Source organism: Ovis aries, chromosome 1 (genome assembly GCF_016772045.2).
Source record: "Ovis aries strain OAR_USU_Benz2616 breed Rambouillet chromosome 1, ARS-UI_Ramb_v3.0, whole genome shotgun sequence".
NCBI lineage: Eukaryota > Metazoa > Chordata > Mammalia > Artiodactyla > Bovidae > Ovis > Ovis aries.
The window spans coordinates 185,811,975-185,833,867 of NC_056054.1; the positions used below are offsets into that span (position 1 = coordinate 185,811,975).

General features: G+C 40.7%; 1 protein-coding gene across 2 annotated transcripts in view; it reads right to left on the reverse strand.

The window, feature by feature from the left end:
* The window catches only part of GPR156 (G protein-coupled receptor 156), a 109,886-nt gene that overhangs the window by 17,983 nt on the left and 70,010 nt on the right, over window positions 1-21,893 (reverse strand). For both annotated transcript variants that reach the window (XM_027980271.3, XM_042231900.2), the window contains 5 exons: window positions 11,567-11,702; window positions 11,202-11,312; window positions 7,069-7,194; window positions 5,735-5,830; window positions 2,966-3,202 (listed from right to left, as the gene is read on the reverse strand). In XM_027980271.3, coding sequence (XP_027836072.2) covers window positions 2,966-3,202; window positions 5,735-5,830; window positions 7,069-7,194; window positions 11,202-11,312; window positions 11,567-11,702 — 706 coding nt within the window. The remainder of the gene's footprint in view (window positions 1-2,965; window positions 3,203-5,734; window positions 5,831-7,068; window positions 7,195-11,201; window positions 11,313-11,566; window positions 11,703-21,893) is intronic.

Sequence of the window (21,893 nt, forward strand, 5' to 3'; positions counted from 1 at the left end):
AATTCTCTAGGCCAGAATACTGGAGTGGGTAGCCTTTCCCTTCTCCAGGGGATCTTCCCAACCCAGGGATCGAACCCAGGTCTCCCTCATTGCAGGCGGATTCTTTAGCAGCTGAGCCACAAGGGAAGCCCAAGAATACTGGAGTGGGTAGCCTTTCCCTTCTCCAGTGGATCTTCCCAACCCAGGAATCAAACTGGGGTCTCCTGCATTGCAAGCAGATTCTTTACCAACTGAGCTATCAGGGAAGCCCCCACCACGTCAGAGGGGAAGATCAATTCAGGGCACAGGAAAATCCTGAAAAACCTCATTACTTTTATATTTTGAGAAACAATTTATGTCCTAAACCTAAAATACAGTTGACTATAAAATGTATTTTCTAGTTTCAGATCATGCTCAGTTCAAGAGGAGGAAAAAGCATGAGAGAGAAAGTAGAAAAGATAGAGTATGAGAAAGGAAGCTCAAGACAGTGAGAAGGACTGAGATAGAGAAGGAAAGAGAAAGGCCAACACGGTCCATCTGCCCGGCTCTGGTTCACCTGCCCCAATAATTCCATTTCCACTCCCACTTCAACAAATCAAGCGCTTGCTCTTAGTTTAAACCTGGAAGTCCAGTTCCAAGCTGAACTTCATCCTACATTTTTATGTCCGTGTATGAGATTGAAGTGCACCTCTATACTACTGTGTTCCTAGGGGTTGAAGATTTAAACACCGAGGAAGGTGGAAATCTGTGTCTGAGGCTTAGGATGCAAGAGGAGCAGAGGCGAGCGTGAAGAGAAACCTAAGTAGGGCCTCATTAGGGAGGTTACTGATTCACTCAGTTTTCAGATACAGGTTTTGTTTTAGAACAGGAAGGCTTTTCTCTAATAGTTCCCTGGTGATTACTTCTGCTCTAAATTATCTTGTTCTCTTTCAGAGACTCCTATTAGCTCTAAATCATATTTCTAGATCTGCTCTCCATATTTTCTTATCTAGTCTCTCATTTTTTTCCTGTGTCCTTGTTTTTTGTTTCCTTAAGTTAAGCCACTAATTCATTATTTTGCCGTGCCCTATTGCCTATTCAGTGCTTCTAGTGGGGCTTTTAATTCAACACAATCCTTTTCATCCTTATTTAATATTTCATGATCTAAGATTATGTCCTTTTCATGATGGTTTGCTTTGTCAAAGACAGACAATATTCTTTGAATCTTACTGACAAGACTAATCAGATACCCTTTAAAAGCTTTCTATTTTACTTCAGAGGAATGCAGCTTCTCTAAATCTTCAGGAATTTGTGGTCCTCTTTTTGTGAACTGCAGAATCTCTTCATAGATTCTTTCCCCCTTACAGTCTTACATGGGGAGAGCTATAGTTTTCTGGTATACTAATACATTCTCTTGGCTTTTCCCTCATTATCACCAGATGGCTGCCATAGCGCCAAGCATCACAAACATTCAAGGTACGAAGAAGGCAGAAGAGAGGTGATGCTTCAACACCCATAGCTTTTTTAGGAAAGCAAAATCTTTCTCAGAAACCTCCCAGAAAATATTTAGTGTTCAAAACTGTGTTGCATGGGCACACCTAGCTATAAGGGAGGCTGGCAAAGTAAGTGTTTAGCTCTTTCAGCCTATTGAGTATAGGTGATCAAGGAAGAAAGGGTTTGGCAATGGATGGATGGGTTACCCATCAACAATGTTGACCTGAGGGCCTAAGGGATAGGCTTTCTAGAAGTGTCCCCACTCTTTTACCCATGTCACAAGAAGGAACAGCCCTGGCTTTTCATAGCCCTTTTCTGCTACATCCCAGACAAATAAGACCCAGGTCTTAATAGGTTCCTTCAGTCTAGTTCTGATAACATTAAGATTCAGCAAAAGTTCCTCCAGTTTCTTGCTCGGAAGCAATGCCCATCCTTGATTTTTGGTGCTACTGCTACAGATTTTTCTGTATTTGTTTATTCTCTTGAGTATTTTAATGAGAATTTATGAAAAGGAAGAAGAGCAAAGGGCCTCTGCCTGTTTCACATTATCATGTCTCAAAGTGCATGCTTCCCTTTTATAAATACACTGTAACCCTGCATCAGCCAACACTTTCATTACCGGTTAGCTCCCTCATGGAGAAGTCATTCATGGACAACTGGAAGCTGCAAAGGGCATCAGGATGGGATCCTGAAGGAGTTGTGGGATGAAGGAGGCCTCAGGAGGAAGATAAAGAGAACCAGAAGGGACACAGGAAAAGTACCTAATGCCAAGTTCATTGACGTGGATGAACATGGCTCAGTGGAACCCTGGGGCATAACATGAGTAATTTAACATCACTTTCCTTTCACAGCCTATGGATTCCTTCATCTTTCTCTCTCTGACTCCTTTTCTTTCTCTTTGCCCTCTGGATATTTCTCCTTCTATCTTCCTTCCTTGTTTGATTTTTTTCTTAATCCTCATAATAAGAAACACATTTTTAATTTAGTTTTTATTTTTCCTTACTGTAAAAAGAAAAGGAATGTTCTGTATTTTCCTCTAATAAAATGAAAGAAAAAGCATTTTAAATTGCATAAAGATCCAAATGTGCTTTTCTTGGTGAATGTGCAATTGCAAACAGGAAAGAAGGAAAGGTTCCTCATTTCCAAACTAGTATAAGAAATGACATCATCAAGATGAAGGGAGGGTGGCATTAACTTGGCTCAGTGGTAAAGATGAAGGGAGGACTGGGGCTGCATGAAGTGGCCTGGAGGGTGGGTAGAAAAGCAAGTCAGCGAGGCAGCCCCTCACATGGAAATGGTGCCACTGCTTGGCTACCTTGGTCCACCCTTCTTGCCCACTGGGGAGGGAAGAACAGAGGGAGCCAGCTCACTAGGATCCCACCTTCCCTTTGACTCTTTAATCAAAAGCATCTAAAAACTCTCACTAGGAAACAAAGTAAACAATCTGTCATGCCCAGTGAAGTCTCTGGAATGATGGGGTGAACTGGTCCTCCAAATTCTCCCTAAAGCATACCTGGGGAATGAAGATGAAGCAGTTGATTGTGGTTGTGCAAACAAAGATACCTCCAGACGTGAGTCCGAAAACTAGGTTGGGCCAGGAGTACAGGTATCTGGTGACCACAAAAAGCAGCCCAGCAGCCAGTACCACGAGGTTGACCCCAACCATGATGGTTAAAGACTGATTTACAGGAGGAGAGCTGACGTGGTCAGTCAGGCCAGCCAGGTAGGCCCCATATAGCAGCAGCAGACCCTGGAGATAGACAGAAGAAGTTCAGAGGTTCAGAGACGTGAAATACCAGGCTTGGGGCCAAACAGCAATAGGATTGGGACCGATTTCCTCAACTGTAAAAAATGGAATAATAATAACTACCTTAAAGCATCGCTATGAGGAGAACTGACTAAGATAACAAGAGGGACTACTCTTGGAGTGCTTAATAGCACCACCACTACCTCTTGGTGCTTAATAAATTTCATTTTCCTCTCCTTCTCTGAGAATTAGTTTATTGGAGGTCAGCAAGTCAACTATCAGACAGGACTCTTCCAGGATGAGATATAAGACAGGGTGGTACAGGTGGGTAGGAGCCCCACAGAACCAGCTGCCAGGCACTGGGAGGGCAGTGGGTGCACCATGCTGCATCCACTGTGTGGTTCTGCACTGCATGGAGCTGAGAGGCGTGCAGAGGCTGAACTAGCCTCCAGGTCCACTTGTCAAGCATGTGCCATGGCAGGGGCAGCACCAAAGGAAGGGGCTCTTTTTTCTAATTTTCCCAAAGGCACCATCTGCTTGCCAAGCCCTGCACCTGCAAGACTGCATCTGCCCAGAGGGATGCCTTTTTCTGATTTACACAAAGGATCTCTATAGGCTACTAGCAGCTCTGTGCCAGTGGGTGTTTATGGGAGATGGAGAGTGAAAAAAGAAGAGAACAAAGGCTGGCTGGGACCTGGACGGGACCGGGAGACAGGCACAGGCAGCAATAGCCTCATCTATACCCTTCACCCTCTTTGTGACATTCCCTGCCCCGCCCCCAGGAGCCCAGGGCCCTACTCTTTCTTCTTTGTCATGAATGTAAACCTGCTCTCAGATTTCTCATTTGTACTACACAGAAAATGGCTCACAGCTTCTTAAAGTGCTGCTTCTCCTAGAAGGAGCTACATTTAAATAGAAATCAAAGCTTTAATCAATAATATGACATAAAGATTCAATAATATGTAATATATAGAGTCAATATATAGATTTGTTTGATTAGAAGCAAAGCCCCATGCTAGGGGTAGCTGTAGGGAGGGAAATGGTGTTGTTAAGTGGAAGTCATGGTTCTAGCTTTTGAGAAGTTCAGTGTGGTTGGGAGATTTAAGGCAAGCACACAAATACCCATGTTTTTCTTGTTGTTGTATTATTTTTGTTTTTTTGGCCATGCCATGAGGCATGCAGAATCTTACTTCCCTGACTAGGGATTGAATTCGTGCCCCCTACATTGGGAGCTCAGAGTCTTAACCACCGGACTGCCAGGGAAGTTCCCAAATATCCCTGTTTTATGATATAGAATGTGAAGATACCATGGGGGAGGAAGTGGGTGGGGACGATGAAGATTTAGAGGGAGAACTAATAATCAAAGTAAGGTCAGGTATCAACAGGCTACCTGCCAGGGACCCTGAAATCACACAATCTGACCATCTCCATCTGTAGGGATGGCCCTAAGACAACTGCTTGGAGGACTGGCTGTGCCTGCTGTGAAGGAGTCAGCTCAGTAGAGATGTCATCTGGATGCCCAAAATGCTCAGTGTCCAAAGGGGGCTGGAAGCCCAGTCGTGGCCACCCTGAGATCTTCAATGACTAGAGGACACACCAGTCAGCAGGCCAGTAAGGCCTGACTTCTGGATAACTGACACTATCAGGTGGCATTTGGCAGAGTTATATCATTAGCAATTTAATCAAAGATGAGTAAAATTAACTCTACGGTTTTGAAATGTTCAACCTGATTTTATTAAAATGTTTTAACTCTATTAAAATTCTTGACAAAAAATTACTGAGGTATGAATAAAGCATCTATATGTGCAGGACTCGTGTTTGAGTGACTCACATCCGATAATTGTGTCATTCGCCCTCATTGCTGAGGAGTGTGGGGTAGGGGGCAGTTGGCAGGCTCAGGTGGGGGGCTGGGGGACTTAATGTGCAGATTTGTGGTCCTCCACCGAAACTGCTTGTCGACCAGGGAGCCCATGGGGTCCTGGCTTAGTCAGCTTCCTGATGCTCAGCACTCTTTCTCCTTTCTTTCTTTGTCCTACAGAAATATATTGCAGTAAAATAAAATGGAAATGGGATTACATAAAAGGCACTGGAGAAATAAATCAAGTTGAGTCGCAGAGGGAGTTGCTATGGGGGAAGCGCTGAGTTTCTGTGCCAGGGAGGATGTGCTCTTGCACTGGGTCTTGAAGAACGAGAGAGGCACTGTGCTTTCAGAACCGTTAGGGGTTGGGGGCGCAGTAGAAGAAGAATAATAAAACAACTACTCATTTATTAAGCTCTTACTATGGGCCAGGAGTGGTTGAAAACTCAACATGCATCAACCCTTTCAAAACTCAACCATTCTGAGATGATGGTACATCATCCTCATTTTACATATGAGGGAACCGAGGCTCAAAGAGGTTAAATGAGGTTCAGGGTCAGCGAGGAAGGGACTGAGTCAGACTTTGCAGGAATCCCCTCATTACCTCCTGTAATTCCTCTTCATATCCACTTATTGGTAACACAGAGATAGCATCCTAAGGAGATAAGGTTACCAACCTTGCATCCCAAAATGAGAGCAATCCAGACGTCGGAGTACCGGGAAGCACAGAAGTGTGTGCTGGTCAGAGAGCAGGACACGTCTCTCCCTGTCACCTAGGAGGGACACAGGGTCAAGACTGAGGGCACCCACAATTATATAGCTGATCTTTGTACACATTCTAGATTGTGAACTCCTCTACAGCTCCTTTAATATGTAAAAAGTAACTTGCTGCTGCTGCTAAGTCACGTCAGTCGTGTCTGACTCTGTGCGACCCCATAGACGGCAGCCCAACAGGCTCCTCTGTCCCTGGGATTCTCCGGGCAAGAACACTGGAGTGGGTTGCCATTTCCTTCTCCAGTGCATGAAAGTGAAAAGTGAAAGTGAAGTCGCTCAGTCGTGTCCGACTCTTAGCGATCCCATGGACTGTAGCCTATCAGGGTCCTCCATCCATGGGATTCTCCAGGCAAGAGTACTGGAGTGGAGTACCATTGCAAAACTAACAGGTGACTCCATTAGAATCTAAATGAGTAACTATGAATTAGAGGAAAAGACAACCAAGTTGGGCTGACATGTGGATGCTTGGGGACAGGAGGGCTCACTTCTCTTATGTGCTTTACTACCACAGTGATTCAAATCAGTGCAGAAAAATTACAAATATTTCACATCCTACTCCTGCTATTTGTTAATAGTTGAAACTTCAATATTGAATCTGCATGTCAAGATCCCACCGTATTCCTCAGCCCCTTTGTGAGGCTGGAGACATAATGCTTCCTATTAATTGAACCCTATGTTCTGAGCACAGCTGAATTCTTTACCTGTACTGTTTCACTTAATCTTCATCAGAGCCCTATGAAACAGGTAGTATTAGTATTATTATCTCCATTTTACTTATGAGGAAATAGAGACTTAGAGAGGTTAAATAACTTTCCCAAGGTCACATGGCTGGTAAGTGGTAGAGCTGGGATTTGAACCAGGGCTGACTGCCTCCAAAGAACACTTCAGAATCCTTTACCTTTCAACAATTGGGTAAGGCAACTCTATAAGTTCTCCTTATTGATAATGTGGAAATGGAGTTAACTGCCAGGCAGGTTCCTGTGTGCTGGCATCTCAGCAGATGCCACAGAACACTCGGGGTGGGAGGAGTAGCGGGAGTAGCAGCAGACCCTGCAGACAAGGGGCAGGTGCTCAGGGCAGCCACAGCTCCCGACTTGCCATCCTCTTGGGGTCATTTATCTTCTTGTTGGGAGAATGTCCACACAGTGAATGATCCTGGGAGAATGACCTCTGCGTACTCACAGAAGCCAGTCCCTCCAGTTCGGGAACTAGATTCTCCAGGGGTTGGGTCTCTCACCGTCATACTGACACTGAGAATCTGGAGACACTGGATGGGATCAGTCAGCACCCAAGTCATGAGCAGGATCACATCAGCTATCACCAGGGCTGCCACCAACCCCAGAAGCTGCAGGTCTTTGATTATCTGCAAAAGAGTTAAGGTCATAACTTTCCTTTGCTCACTGGCTATACAACATGGAGTCTAGAGTGTTCTATGTGCTCTGAGCTAAAGGCTCCTGGGTTAATCTTCCAAATGGACTTCAAAGCCAGCCATCAAAGACAATACAGACATGAAACGTACTCAGTGATTCTATGTTCATATCATCGTTTTCATTTCTTTGCCCTTTCCATATCCTGACTTTCCCACAAAGGATTCAAGGAATATTATAAAATAAATACACTATTATTTCTAAATATGTTTATACGAGCACATAGAGAGATGTGGAAACTTTCATATAAAACTATGAACAACCATTAACATGGAGGGTCAGATTGAGAGATGATGGTGGTGGAGGAGAGACTACTAGCATTTCCTTCAAACATATGTGAATCATTTTATTTAATACAAAGAGACTGTTATTTTTGTGGTTAGAAAAATAAAATTTTAAAAATGTATATAGCAATAGGATGAAAAATATTAGGGAAAATAGATAATAAGGAGAATTATGATGAATGCTCTGGTGAGGAGAGCACATAGCATTCAAGAATGGGGCAGAAACGCAATTCTGCATTTTTGACAACCAATGAAAAGAAGGAAGCACAACTAGTTACATGATTCATGGTGTTTATAAAAAAATCGAATCAGTTGCTGAATTTAAATGCTCCAAACTAGTGATAAGGAGAAAAATTTCAAATCAACCAGCAAAAAATGACACAGCATGTATAGAAGAAAAAAATAAGGAAGACATCAGATTTCTCATCAGACACAAGGTCAAGTGAGAAAACAGTGGAAATCTTCAAAAGTACTCAAGAAAAAAAAATTCAACCTAGAATCTTATACTCAGAAAAAGTATCTTTCAAAAACAAAGGTGAAATAAAGAACTTTTTCAGATTAAAGCTGAAAGAATTCAGCATTAGCACACCTGAATGAGAATGTGAGATAACTTTGAAGCAAAAGGAAAAAATATCAGATGAATATAGGTATCTATACAAGGAAATCAAGAGCTCGGGAAATGTTAACTTCATAGAAAAATATATGACTGATATTTTCTATTTAAATATCCTTAAAATGTAATGGGTTATTTAAACAAAAATTAATAACAATTGTATGGGGCTTGCAACATATGTAAAAGTAAAAACAACACAAAGATTGGAAGATGGGGAAATGGAAGCATACCACTGGAAAATACTTATGCTATAAGTAAATGCCAATTATATAATTATACACAATCTCTTCCAGAAATTGGAGGGAATACTCTCCAATTTATTCTACAAATATTCTTACCAAAATCAGGTGAAGATTTTATAAGAAAAGAAAGCTACAGAGCAACATATCTTAAGAAATGAATATAAATATTCTAAATAGAATTTTATGAAACTGAATCTAACAATGTAAAAGGATAATTCATAATGACCAAGTGGAGCTTGTTTCAGGGATGCAAGATTGGTTTGAGATCCTAAAATTATTTAATATAATTCACCATATGAGCAAAGGAAAAAACATATGGTTAATAGATACAAAAAACACATTTGACAAAATCTAACATTAATTCTTTATAGAAACTCAATAAAATAGGAATTGAGGAGAACTTCCCCATTAGATAAAGGGTATTACAACAAAACTACAACTAACATCTAACATAAAACTAACATTATGATAAAACAAAATTAACATTCGTTTTGACTAAGATGAATGTTTCCCCAATATGATCAAGAATAACTCAAGGCACTTTTATTAAACATCGTACTAGTGTTTCTAGTCAGTGCCATCATAGAAATTGGAAAGTAAACGTCTTTTATTTAAGATATGGTCATCTATGCAGAAAATCTGATAGAATCTACACAAAAGCTACTAGAATTAATAAGTAATTTAGCAAGACTGCAGCAGGTAAGATCAGCTTAAAAAATCAATTGTATTAATAGTATATATATTAGCAACAAAAATTGTAAAGTGAAATGAAAAATAGTAACATGCATAATATCACAAAAATATAAAATACTTAGAAATAAATTTGACAAAAGATATGAAAGGCCTTCACTGAAAGCTGCCAAAAAATTGCTGAAATTAGAAAAGACCTAAATAAATGAAGAAATATATTGTGTTTATGGGTTAAAAGATACAACATTGTTAAGAAGTCAGTTCTCCATAATTTTATCTACAAATTCAATACAATCTCAATCAAAATCTCAGCTGAAATTTGCAGAAATTGGAAAAGTGATTCAAAAATTTATATGGAAATTCAAAGAACCCAGATTAGCCAAAACAATATTGAGGGAGAACTAATACTCCCTGACTCAAGATTTAATATAAATAGTTTGATAGTTTCAAGTGGACATCAAAGGGACTCAGTCATACATGTACGTGTATCTGTTCTCCACCAAACTCCCCTCCCGTCCAGGCTACCACATTATGCTTAGGTTTTTAACCAACAGAAATGAAATTAAGATATGTCTGCACAAAGATTCATACACAAATGTTCACAGCAGTTGTATTGTTAATAGCCCCAAACTGGAAACAAATCCAAACACTTACCAATAGGTATATGGATAAACCAACTGCAGTTATATCTTCACACTGAAAAATTACTCAGCAATAATAAGGAAAGAACCACTGATGCAAGTAACAACATAGATGAATCTCAAAATAATTAGGCCAAGTAGAAGAAAGATAAAAATACACACTGTATAATTCCACTTATATAAAATTCTGGAAAATTCAAACTAATCTACAGTGACAGAAAGCAGGTCAATGGTTGCCTGGGTACAGGAATAGGGGATATAAGAATTCAACAAGAGAGGAAGATGACAAGGGTGTATGAGGAGACCTGCAGATTATAACCCATGTTTCATAGTGAATACATGTCAAAATATATCAAATCATACACTTTAAACATATGCGGTTCATTGCATAAATAAAGTTATTTATCATCAGATGTGAAGACCTGACTCACTGGAAAAGACCTTGATGCTGGGAAAGATGGAGGGCAGGAGGAGAAAGTGGTGATAGAGGATGAGATGGTTGGATGGTATCACCATCCAATGGACATGAGTTTAAGCAAACTCCAGGAGACAGTGAAGGACCCGGAAGCCTGGACGCTACAGTCCATGGTGTTGTAAAGCGTCAGATACGACTTAGCAACTGAATAACAACAACAAAGCTATTTTTAAAAAAAAGGAATTAGTGTTCTAGAGGCATGGATGAGCTTACTGTCCTTTAGGCAATGTTTCTTATATGTATGGTTATTCACAGCAGAGTTTTTGATAAATATTCACCACAAAAGATTTGCTAAAAGAAAATCTTGTCAGTCCGGAGAAGTAAACTCCAACTGAGTAATATGTTGGATCTGGACAGGATCGATATAGACTAAGGGTTTGATGATCAGACTTTGAGGTTTGGGCAGCTCCATCAGGAAACATGATAAAATGAAAGAATGTGGTTAGGATGACACCTGATTTCAGGGACACATAGGTAATCTGGCTGCTGCATAGCTGCTAGGGTTGATATGTTCTTTGCTCATTGTTTCAGGCCCATCCTTCTTAGTACAGAGCATGGCCTTCTTGTATGGAAAAGAACTGGGCTCCAAAGACGGGAATAATTGCTTACTTGCTATAGCTTCTCTGTAATCACTATGCCTTTGCCCACTCTTCAGCTCATACCTGTGCCAAGCAATAGCCCCTCTGGGCATTTTGTTCTCCTTCAGGCTGGTGCCAGATAAGGGCCAGCTCACACATCCCCCAGAGTAGTACCCAGGCCTGGGATGCATATGAAGCAGAACTTTTGTTTAAAGACCTGTCTCCCAATAGCACTGACAAACAGCTTTCCAGCCTTGGAATTTATGAGGCCACATGACTCCAAGGTTTGAAGTAAGGGGCAGGAACTTCAGATCATCATAAAAGAGCCAGACCCAGTAATTTGGTACAAGTTTCTCTAGTTTTTAATCAATAATGGAGCTACTGTCTGTGATCAAGCAATGTGTACTACTACCTACTTACCACTCTCTTGTCCGGAACCCTCTGGGTAAACACCTTGTAGAGTCGCCAGCTCTTCCCAAGAATGGGGCCAAATACCAGGGAGGTTCCAATGCACAACATGGAGAGTCTTATCTACAGACGGAAAGGGACAGAAGAAAGAGGCATAAGAGAAACCTTTGTGGTTCTCCATACATTCTGATCTGCAAAGTAAGCTTCAGTCCACAGAGGACCTAGGGCAGAAAGTGGACCTCACTGACTCAGGGTTCCAGGGTTTGCCTAAAGAGCCCACATCAAGGATAAAGGTAACCAGCACCCACAGGAGCAGATGATTTTAAAAATTAACAAAACTTGCGTGATATTCAAAATAAAATTGAAGATTCACCTACCTGAATGAGAGTTTCCATTGAACTTCCCACTAAAGCACCTTGATTGTGAATCCCAAAGAGGTAAGCACTACTGTAAGTCAGACAACTGCCCAATAAGGTCACAATGTTCAGATTGGGACTGGACATCTTCACAATCCTATGGGAAACCAGGAAAAGACACCTACAGTCATGACATTTGTCCTAGGAGTGTACAAAGTTTCCCTGCCAGCAAAATCTCCAATGTAGTCTCGGAGTAAAAGGTCATAGAGAAGACTACTTTACAACCCTGTGAAAAATTGTTATGATTTATTTAAATTTATTTTCAGAAAGAAGTACATTCTTGCATTTCTTGCTTATTTAACTCCAAGTCTTAAAAGAAGGCCAACTTCCCCCAAACAGGTGGTATCACAGAAAAGTTAGAATTTTTCCCTAAAGTTTATGGTTGCTAAGAGACTGCTCTATGCAGTCTAGTGAATAAATAACCAGCAGGTAGATATCTAAGGAGATACAGTTGGGAACCTTTAAAAGTGAGCTGTAAAGTAAACTATTAGAAAAAAACAGACAAAGATACCACAAAAAAGAGAAAATTATATAAGCCAATATCACTGATAAACATAGGTGCAAAAATCCTTAATAAAATACCAGCAAATCAAATCCAACAACACATTAAAAGGATCATACACCATGATCAAGTGGGACTTATTCAAGGGGTGCGAGGATTTTTCAATATCTGCAAATCCATACACATTAACAAACTGAAGAATAAAAATCATATGATCATCTTAATAGCTGCAGAAGAAGCTTTTTACAAAATTCAACATCCATTTATGATAAAAACGCTCCAAAAAGTGGGCATTGAGGGAACCTACCTCAACAAAATAAAGGTCATATATGACAAACCCACAGCTAACATTATACTCAGTGATGAAAAGCTGAAAGCATTTTCTCTAAAATTAGACAAGGATGGCCACTCTTACTCTTTTTATTCAACAATGCTTTGGCAGTCCTAGCCACAGTAATCAGAGAAGAAAAAGAAATAAAATGAATCCAAGCTGGAAAAGAAGTAAAACTGTCACTATTTGTACATAACATTATACTCTACACAGAAAATCCTAAAGATGCTACCAGAAAACTACTAGAGCTCATCAATGAATCTGGTAAAGTTACAGGATACAAAATTAATTAATACATTTCTTTTTTTTTTAAATCTGTATTTACTTATTTTTGTCTCTGCTGGGTTTTTGTTGCTTTGCATGGGTTTTCTCTAGTTGCAGTGAGTAGGGGTTACTCTTAGTTGCCATGCTTGGGCTGCTCATTATGGTGGCTTCTCTTGTTGCAGAGCACAGGCTCAAAGGAAGCAAGGATATACAACAGAAAAAACACAGTCTCTTCAAAGTGTGGTACTGGGAAAATTGGACAGCTACATGTAAAAGGATGAAATTAGAACATTCTATAACACCATACACAATATTAAACTCAAAATGGATTAAAGACCTAAATGTAAAACCAGATACCATAAAACTCCTAGAGGAAAACAGTCAGAATACTCTGATATAAACTGCAGCAGTATCTTTTGGGATTCATCTTCTAGAGTGATGAAAAGAAAAAGAAAAATAAACAAACTGGATCTAATTAAACTAAAAAGATTTTTTACAACAAAGAAAACCATAAACAAAAGAAAAAAGACAATACAGAATGGGAGAAAATATTTGCAAATGGTATAACTGACAAGAGATTAATCTCCAAAATATACAACAGTTCACAAAGCTCAATAACAAAAAAAACACTCACTCAGAAAATGGGCAGAAGACCTAAATAGACATTTTTTTCAGAGACGACATAGAGATGATTGAAAGGCACATGAAAAGATGCTCAACACTGCTAATTATTAGAGTGATGCAAATCAAAACTACAACGAATTATCACCTCACACTAATCAGAGTGGCCATCATCAAAAAGTCTACAAAAAATAAATTCTGGACAGGAAATGGAGAAAAAGGAACCCTCCTACACCACTGATGGGAATGTAAACTGGTGCAGAAATATGGAGAATAGTGTGGAAGTTCCTTAAAGAACAGAAAAATAGAATTGCCATATGAGCCAGCAATCCACCTCCTGGACATATACCTGGTGAAAACCATAATTTGAAAAGATATATGCATCCTAATGCTCACTGCAGCACTATTTATAATACCCAAGACATGGAAACAACCTAAATGTCCATTGATAGCTGAGTCAATAAAGAAAATGTGGTATGTACATACAATGGAATATTAATCAGTCATAAAAAAGAATGAAATAATGCCATTTACAGCAACATGGCTCAACCTAAGTTATCTCATTAAGTCAAATAAACCAGACAGAGAAAGACAAATATCAGAAGATATCACTTATATGTGGAATCTAATTAAAAATGATACAAATTCACTTAGATATAAAACAGAAATAGACCCATAGAAATATAAAACAATTTTATGGTTATCAAAAGGGAAAGGAGGCAGGGATAAATTAGGAGTTTAAGATGAATATATATAGAGTCAGTACAGTTCAGTCGCTCAGTCGTGTCTGATTCTGTGACCCCATGAATCGCAGCATGCCAGGCCTCCCTGTCCATCACCAACTCCCGGAGTTCACTCAGATTCACGTCCATTGAGTCAGTGATGCCATCCAGCCATCTCATCCTCTGTCATCCCCTTCTCCTCCTGCCCCCAATCCCGCCCAGCATCAGAGTCTTTTCCAATGAGTCAATTCTTCGCATGAGGTGGCCAAAGTACTGGAGTTTCAGCTTTAGCATCATTCCTTCCAAAGAAATCCCAGGGCTGATCTCCTTCAGAATGGACTGGTTGGATCTCCTTGCAGTCCAAGGGACTCTCAAGAGACTTCTCCAACACCACAGTTCAAAAGCATCAATTCTTCGGCGCTCAGCCTTCTCCACAGTCCAACTCTCACATCCATACATGACCACTGGAAAAACCATACCTTTGACTAGACGGACCTTAGTTAGCAAAGGAATGTCTCTGCTTTTTGAAGATGCTATCTAGGTTGGTCATAACTTTTCTTCCAAGGAGTAAGCGTCTTTTAATTTCATGGCTACAGTTACCATCTGCAGTGATTTTAGAGCCCCCAAAAATAAAGTCTGACACTGTTTCCACTGTTTCCCCATCTATTTCCCATGAAGTGATGGGACCAGATGCCATGATCTTTGTTTCCTGAATGTTGAGTTTTCAGCCAACTTTTTCACACTCCTCTTTCACTTTCATCAAGAGGCTTTTTAGTTCTTCTTAACTTTATGCCATAAGGGTGGTGTGATCTGCATATCTGAGGTTATGGATATTTCTCCTGGCAATCTTGATTCCAGCTTGTGTTTCTTCCAGTCCAGCGTTTCTCATGATGTACTCTGCATAGAAGTTAAATAAGCAGGGTGACAATATACAGCCTTGACGTACTCCTTTTCCTATTTGGAACCAGTCTGTTGTTCCATGTCCAGTTCTAATTGTTGCTTCCTGACCTGCATACAGATTTCTCAAGAGGCAGGTCAGGTGGTCTGTATTCCCATCTCTTTCAGAATTTTCCACAGTTCATTGTGATCCACACAGTCAAAGGCTTTGGCATAGTCAATAAAGCAGAAATAGATGTTTTTCTGGAACTCTCTTGCTTTTCCATGATCCAGTGGATGTCGGCAATTTGATCTCTGGTTCCTCTGCCTTTTCTAAAACCAGCTTGAACATCAGGAAGTTCACGGTTCACATATTGCTGAAGCCTGGCTTGGAGAATTTTGGGCATTACTTTACTAGCATGTGAGATGCGTGCAATTGTGTGGTAGTTTGAGCATTCATTGGCATTGCCTTTCTTTGGGACTGGAATGAAAACTGACCTTTTCCAGTCCTGTGGCCACTGCTGAGTTTTCCAAATTTGCTGGCATATTGAGTGCAGCACTTTCACAGCATCATCTTTCAGGATTTGAAATAGCTCAACTGGAATTCCATCACCTCCACTAGCTTTGTTCGTAGTGATGCTTTCTAAGGCCCATTTGACTTCCCCTTGCAGGATGTCAGGCTCTCGATGAGTGATCACACCATCGTGATTATCTGGGTCGTGAAGATCTTTTTTGTACAGTTCTTCTATGTATTCTTGCCACCTCTTCTTAATATCTTCTGCTTCTGTTAGGTCCATACCATTTCTGTCCTTTATCGAGCCCATCTTTGCATGAAATATTCCCTTGGTATCTCTAATTTTCTTGAAGAGATCTCTAGTCTTTCCCATTCTGTTGTTTTCCTCTATTTCTTTGCACTGATCGCCGAAGAAGGCTTTCTTATCTCTTCTTGCTATTCTTTGGAACTCTGAATTCAGATGCTTATATCTTTCCTTTTCTCCTTTGCTTTTCACTTCTCTTCTTTTCACAGCTATTTGTAAGGCCTCCAGAGACAGCCATTTTGCTTTTTTGCATTTCTTTCCATGGGAATGGTCTTGATCCCTGTCTCCTGTACAATGTCACGAACCTCATTCCATAGTTCATCAGGCACTCTATCTATCAGATCTAGTCCCTTGAATCTATTTCTCACTTCCACTGTATAATCATAAGGGATGTGATTAGGTCATACCTGAATGGTCTAGCGGTTTTCCCTACTTTCTTCAATTTAAGTCTGAATTTGGCAATAAGGAGTTCATGATCTGAGCCACAGTCAGCTCCTGGTCTTGTTTTTGCTGATTGTATAGAGCTTCTCCATCTTTGGCTGCAAAGAATATAATCAATCTGATTTTGGTGTTGACCATCTGGTGATGTCCATGTGTAGAGTCTTCTCTTGTGTTGTTGGAAGAGGGTGTTTGCTATGACCAGTGCATTCTCTTGGCAAAACTCTATTAGTCTTTGCCCTGCTTCATTCTGCATTCCAAGGCCTAATTTGCCTGTTACTCCAGGTGTTTCTTGACTTCCTACTTTTGCATTCCAGTCCCCTATAATGAAAAGGACATCTTTTTTGGGTGTTAGTTCTAAAAGGTCTTGTAGGTCTTCATAGAACCATTTAGCTTCAGCTTCTTCAGCGTTGCTGGTTGGGGCATAGACTTGGATTACCGTGATATTGAATGGTTTGCCTTGGAAACGAACAGAGATCATTCTGTCGTTTTTGAGACTGCATCCAAGTACTGCGTTTCAGACTCTTTGGTTGACCATGATGGCTACTCCATTTCTTCTGAGGGATTCCTGCCCGCAGTAGTAGATATAATGGTCATCTGAGTTAAATTCACCCATTCCAGTCCATTTTAGTTCGCTGATTCCTAGAATGTCGACGTTTACCCTTGCCATCTCCTGTTTGACCACTTCCAATTTGCCTTGATTCATGGACCTGACATTCCAGGTTCCTATGCAATATTGCTCTTAACAGTATCGGATCTTGCTTCTATCACCAGTCACATCCACAGCTGGGTATTGTTTTTGCTTTGGCTCCATCCCTTCATTCTTTCTGGAGCTATTTCTCCACTGACCTCCAGTAGCATATTGGGCACCTACTGACCTGGGGAGTTCCTCTTTCAGTATTCTACCATTTTGCCTTTTCATACTGTTCATGGCGTTCTCAAGGCACTACTGAAGTGGTTTGCCATTCCCTTCTCCAGTAGACCACATTCTGTCAGACATCTCCACCATGACCCACCATAAAATGGGCTTCCCAGGTGGCTCAGTGGTTAAGAATTTGCCTGCAGTGAAGGAGACACAGGAGACATGGGATCGATCCCTGGATCAGGATGATCCCCTGGAGGAGGGCATGGAAACTCACTCCAGCATTTCTATCTGGAGAATCCCATGGACAGAGGAGCTTAGCAGGCTACAGTCTATAGGATTGCAAAGACCTGGACAGGACTGAAGTCATTTGAGCACACACGCACACGCATATATAAAATAAATAACCAACAAGGACCTACTGTATACCATAGAGAACTACACTCAGTATTTTACAGTAACCTATAAGGGAAAAGAATCTGAGAACAAATATGTGTAATACATATGTATGTGTATATGTGTATGTGTGTGTATATATATATAGATAGATAGATAGATAGATAGATAGATAGATATGTATTTTAGTTCAGTTCAGTTCAGTTGCTCAGTCGTGTCCGCCTCTTTGCAACCGTATGAATCACAGCATGCCAGGCCTCCCTGTCCATCACCAACTGCCGGAGTCTACCCAAACCCATGTCCATTGAGTTGGTGATGCCATCCAACCATCTCATCCTCTGTCGTCCCCTTCTCCTCCTGCCCTCAATCTTTCCCAGCATCAGGGTCTTTTCAAATGAGTCAGCTCTTTGCATCAGGTGGCCAAAGTATTGGAGTTTCAGCTTCAACATCAGTCCTTCCAATGAACATCCAGGACTGATCTCCTTTAGGATGGACTGGTTGGATCTCCTTGCAGTCCAAGGGACTCTCAAGAGTCTTCTCCAACACCACAGTTCAAAAGCATCAATTCTTTGGTGCTCAGCTTTCCTTATAGTCCAAGTCTCACATCCATACATGACTACTAGAAAAACCATAGCCTTGACTAGACGTACCTTCATGGACAAAGTAATGTCTCTGCTTTTTAATATGCTATCTAGATTGGTCATAACTCTCCTTCCAAGGAGTAAGCGTCTTTTAATTTCATGGCTGCAGTCACCATCTGCAGTGATTTTGGAGCCCAGAAAAATAAACTCAGCCACTGTTTCCACTGTTTCCCCATCTATTTTCCATGAAGTGATGGGACCAGACACCATGATCTCAGTTTTCTGAATGTTGAGCTTTAAGCCAACTTTGTCACTCTCCTCTTTCACTTTCATCAAGAGGCTCTTTAGTTCTTCTTCACTTTCTGCCATAAGGGTGGTGTCATCTGCATATCTGAGGATATTGATATTTCTCCCGGCAATCTTGATTCCAGCTTGTGCTTCCTCCAGCCCAGCATTTCTCATGATGTACTCTGCATATAAGTTAAATAAGCAGGGTGACAATATACAGCCTTGACGTACTCCTTTTCCTATTTGGAACCAGTCTGTTGTTCCATATATATATTTATATATATGTGTAACTGAATCACTTTACTGAATACCTGAAACTAACACAACACTGTAAATCAACTATGAAAGTGAAGTGAAAGTGAAAGCTGCTCAGTTGTGTCTGACTCTTTGCAAGCTCATGGACGGTTGCCTGCCAGGCTCCTCTCTCCATGGAATTCTCCAGGCCAGAATACCGAAGTAGGTAGCTGTTCCCTTCTCCAGGGCATCTTTCTGACCCAGATATCAAACCCCAGGTCTCCCGCCTTGCAGGTGGATTCTTTACCATCTGAGCCACCAAGGAACCCCAATCAACTAAACTTCAATAAAAAATTAAATTAAAAATAAAATGAGCTTTACAGTAAAATACTATTTGAAAAAAGTGTGGAGAGTTGTTCATGCACTATTTACTTTATTTGCCATGTAAACTGTTTTCCTCTCTCTGTCTGACCAAGAAGAGAAAGAAAAGAGAAAGAAAGAGAAAGGAGGCAGGGACTGAAAGTAGGAAATTTGGGAAGGACTACTTCTCGAGTGATTTTTTAAAAAACAATCTTATTTATTTATTTATTTTCGGCTGTGTTGGGTCTTAGTTACTGCACGGGCTTTCTCTAGTTGTGGAGTGGGGGTTCCTCTTCATTGCAGTGTGCAGGCTTCTCACTGTGGTGACTTCTCCTGTCATGGTATAGTGGTGCTAGGCTGCTCAGGCTTCAGGAGTTGAAGCATGTGGGCTCAGCAGTTAGGGCTCCCAGGCTCTAAAGCACAGGCTCAAAAGTAGTGGCACATGGGCTTAGCTGCCCCATGGTACGTGGGATCTTCCCAGATCAGGCATTGAACCCTTGTCTCCTGTATTGGCAGGTGAATTCTTTACCACTGAGCCACTAGGGAAGACCCTTTAGTGATTTTTGAGGTTTCAGAGCATTCTGAAGATTATAGGGAAGGGTAGACAGAGTCTGAGACATACTCTCAGCACCAATAGAGGTTGTAGACAAGATACAAATGAGTGAACTGGTTAACCCAAGGAAAAAACCAGACTTAAACTGGACTGTGATTGATAAAATTTAAGAAATAAAAATAACTAGTAACAATTAAGAAGTTATGTAATACTTAAGGGTTTTAATCTAAATAATGTATTCTGTTGTTCAGTCGTTCAGTTGTGTCCGACTTTTTGTGACTCCATGGACTGCAGCACACCAGGCTTCCTGTCCTTCACCATCTTCCAGAGTTTGCTCAAACTCATGTCCATTGAGTCGGTGATGCCATCAACCATCTCATCCTCTGCCGACCCCTTCTACTTGTGCCTTCAATCTTTTCCAGCATCAAGGTCTTTTCCAATGAGTTAGCTCTTCACATCAAGTGGCCAAAGTACTGGAGCTTCAGCTTCAGCACCAATCCTTCCTGTGAATATTCAGGGTTGATTTCCTTTAGGACTGACTGGTTGAATCTCCTTGGAATCCAAGGGACTCTCAAGAGTCTTCTCCAACATTACAGTCTGAAAGCATCAATGCTTCAGTGCTCAGCCTTCTTTATGGCCCAACTCTCACATCCATACATGACTACTGGGAAAACCATAGCTTTGACTATATGGACCTTTGTTGGCAAAGTAATGTCTCTGTTTTTTAAAAACGGTGTCTATGTCTGTCACAGCTTTTCATAGTATATTCTGCATAAATACAGTATTTATACTACTAGTCCTTTGGTAATTATACTTATTACACTCAGTTGCTCAGTTGTGTCCAATTCTTTGAGACCCCATGGACTTTAGCCTGCCAGACTCTTCTATCCATAGAATTCTCCAGGCAAGAATACTGGAGGGGGTAGTCATTCCCTTCTTCAGGGGATCTTCCCAACCCAGGGATTGAACCTGAGTCTCCTTCATTGCAGGCAGAGTCTTTACTGAGTACTTCTACCTTTATTTTAAAATAATTACTGAGGGGAAAAGCATTCTTATCTATGTACCTGGATTCCCTGACTGACCACCTTGAAGACCAGAACCAAGGCAAAACCAGCTACACACTAGCGCCTATTTTAAAGACAGGCAAAGTATTTATCTGGGAGGCATTAAACAAACAGTTTGGCAGTGCAGGACTTAAAACCATCACAACTACCACCAGCCCAGCTTGATTATTTCATAGTCAGCAACATAATTACGCACACACACACAAGAATACGAAAACTCTGCCTGCAACTCAAGCCCCAGGTATAGTCACCATAGGCCAGTGACTCTAGTTGAGCTTTATCTAGTCTTAAAGTAAAAACCTTGATTTTTGTTTTTATTCCTCCAAACGCAAAAACAACCTTCATGTATTCCCCTTGTAAATAGGGGATAATAATGATACACACTCTCCTCCTCCCAAACCAAAGAGTTGTGAGGGCTGAAGATTCAATGAGGCAATACAGCCAAGTGTGTGGTAGCATGGACAGGCCCCAGCATGTTAAAGCATGTTACAAATACAGCTGATGATGTGATTAATCTCATCATCTTCCAGGCTTTAGAAACCTGGGAGTCACCTTTTGCTTCTTCCTTTTCCTTCTCCACTTCTTTCTTTATCACCTCTACTCAATTGTTGTGTTTCTTTCAGTTGTTATTTCAAAATCTCTCTGAGCTGTCCCTCACATTCTGCTCCCACTGCTGTCACATTTATCCAGATTACAGTCAAGTTAGGAGAAATGGAACTTGAGTCACGTGTGAGATGGGAATCCGGGCTCAGCCAATCACAGCTATGTGACTTTCATTGAGTCCTTTAACTAGTCTAGGTTCCTGTTTCCTCATTTGTGAAATAAAGATAATATCTCCTTTCTTATGTACCTACAGGGTATTGTCAAGATCAAATGAGGCTTGTGCTAAAACTCCTTGAATATTCCAAGGCAATGCAAAAACATTAATTGTTGGGTTTTTTGGTATAAGCTTCAGCTCTCTGTAACACCAGTTCTTCCCTGTCCTAATATATCTTGTACATTATTTTCACATTTATCTTCTTAAAATATCACCTTCATCACTTAGCAAGAGAGCTACATGTATAAAGAACAATTTTCTATTGTTCACCTTAAGTCTCCTGTATCCCCATTTAAGATTTAGCATTATCCTACCTATCCACTTACTAACAGGTAAGCACAAAGCCCAGCCTCTAAACAGTAGCAACTGCTGTTGTCATTCTCATCTGTGTGCAGGGTTACAGGTTTCCTGAATTTGGAGCTATCTGGCCAAAAATTAAAGAACAGATGAGTCTTTCAGGATGTCAGCCAATCTCCATTGGTTTTCTAAACCTGGAATAGATCTTGAGTGCAGAGTTTCTGTTTTAGCAATCCAGGTGATTTTCTCTCTCCCTTGAAAATA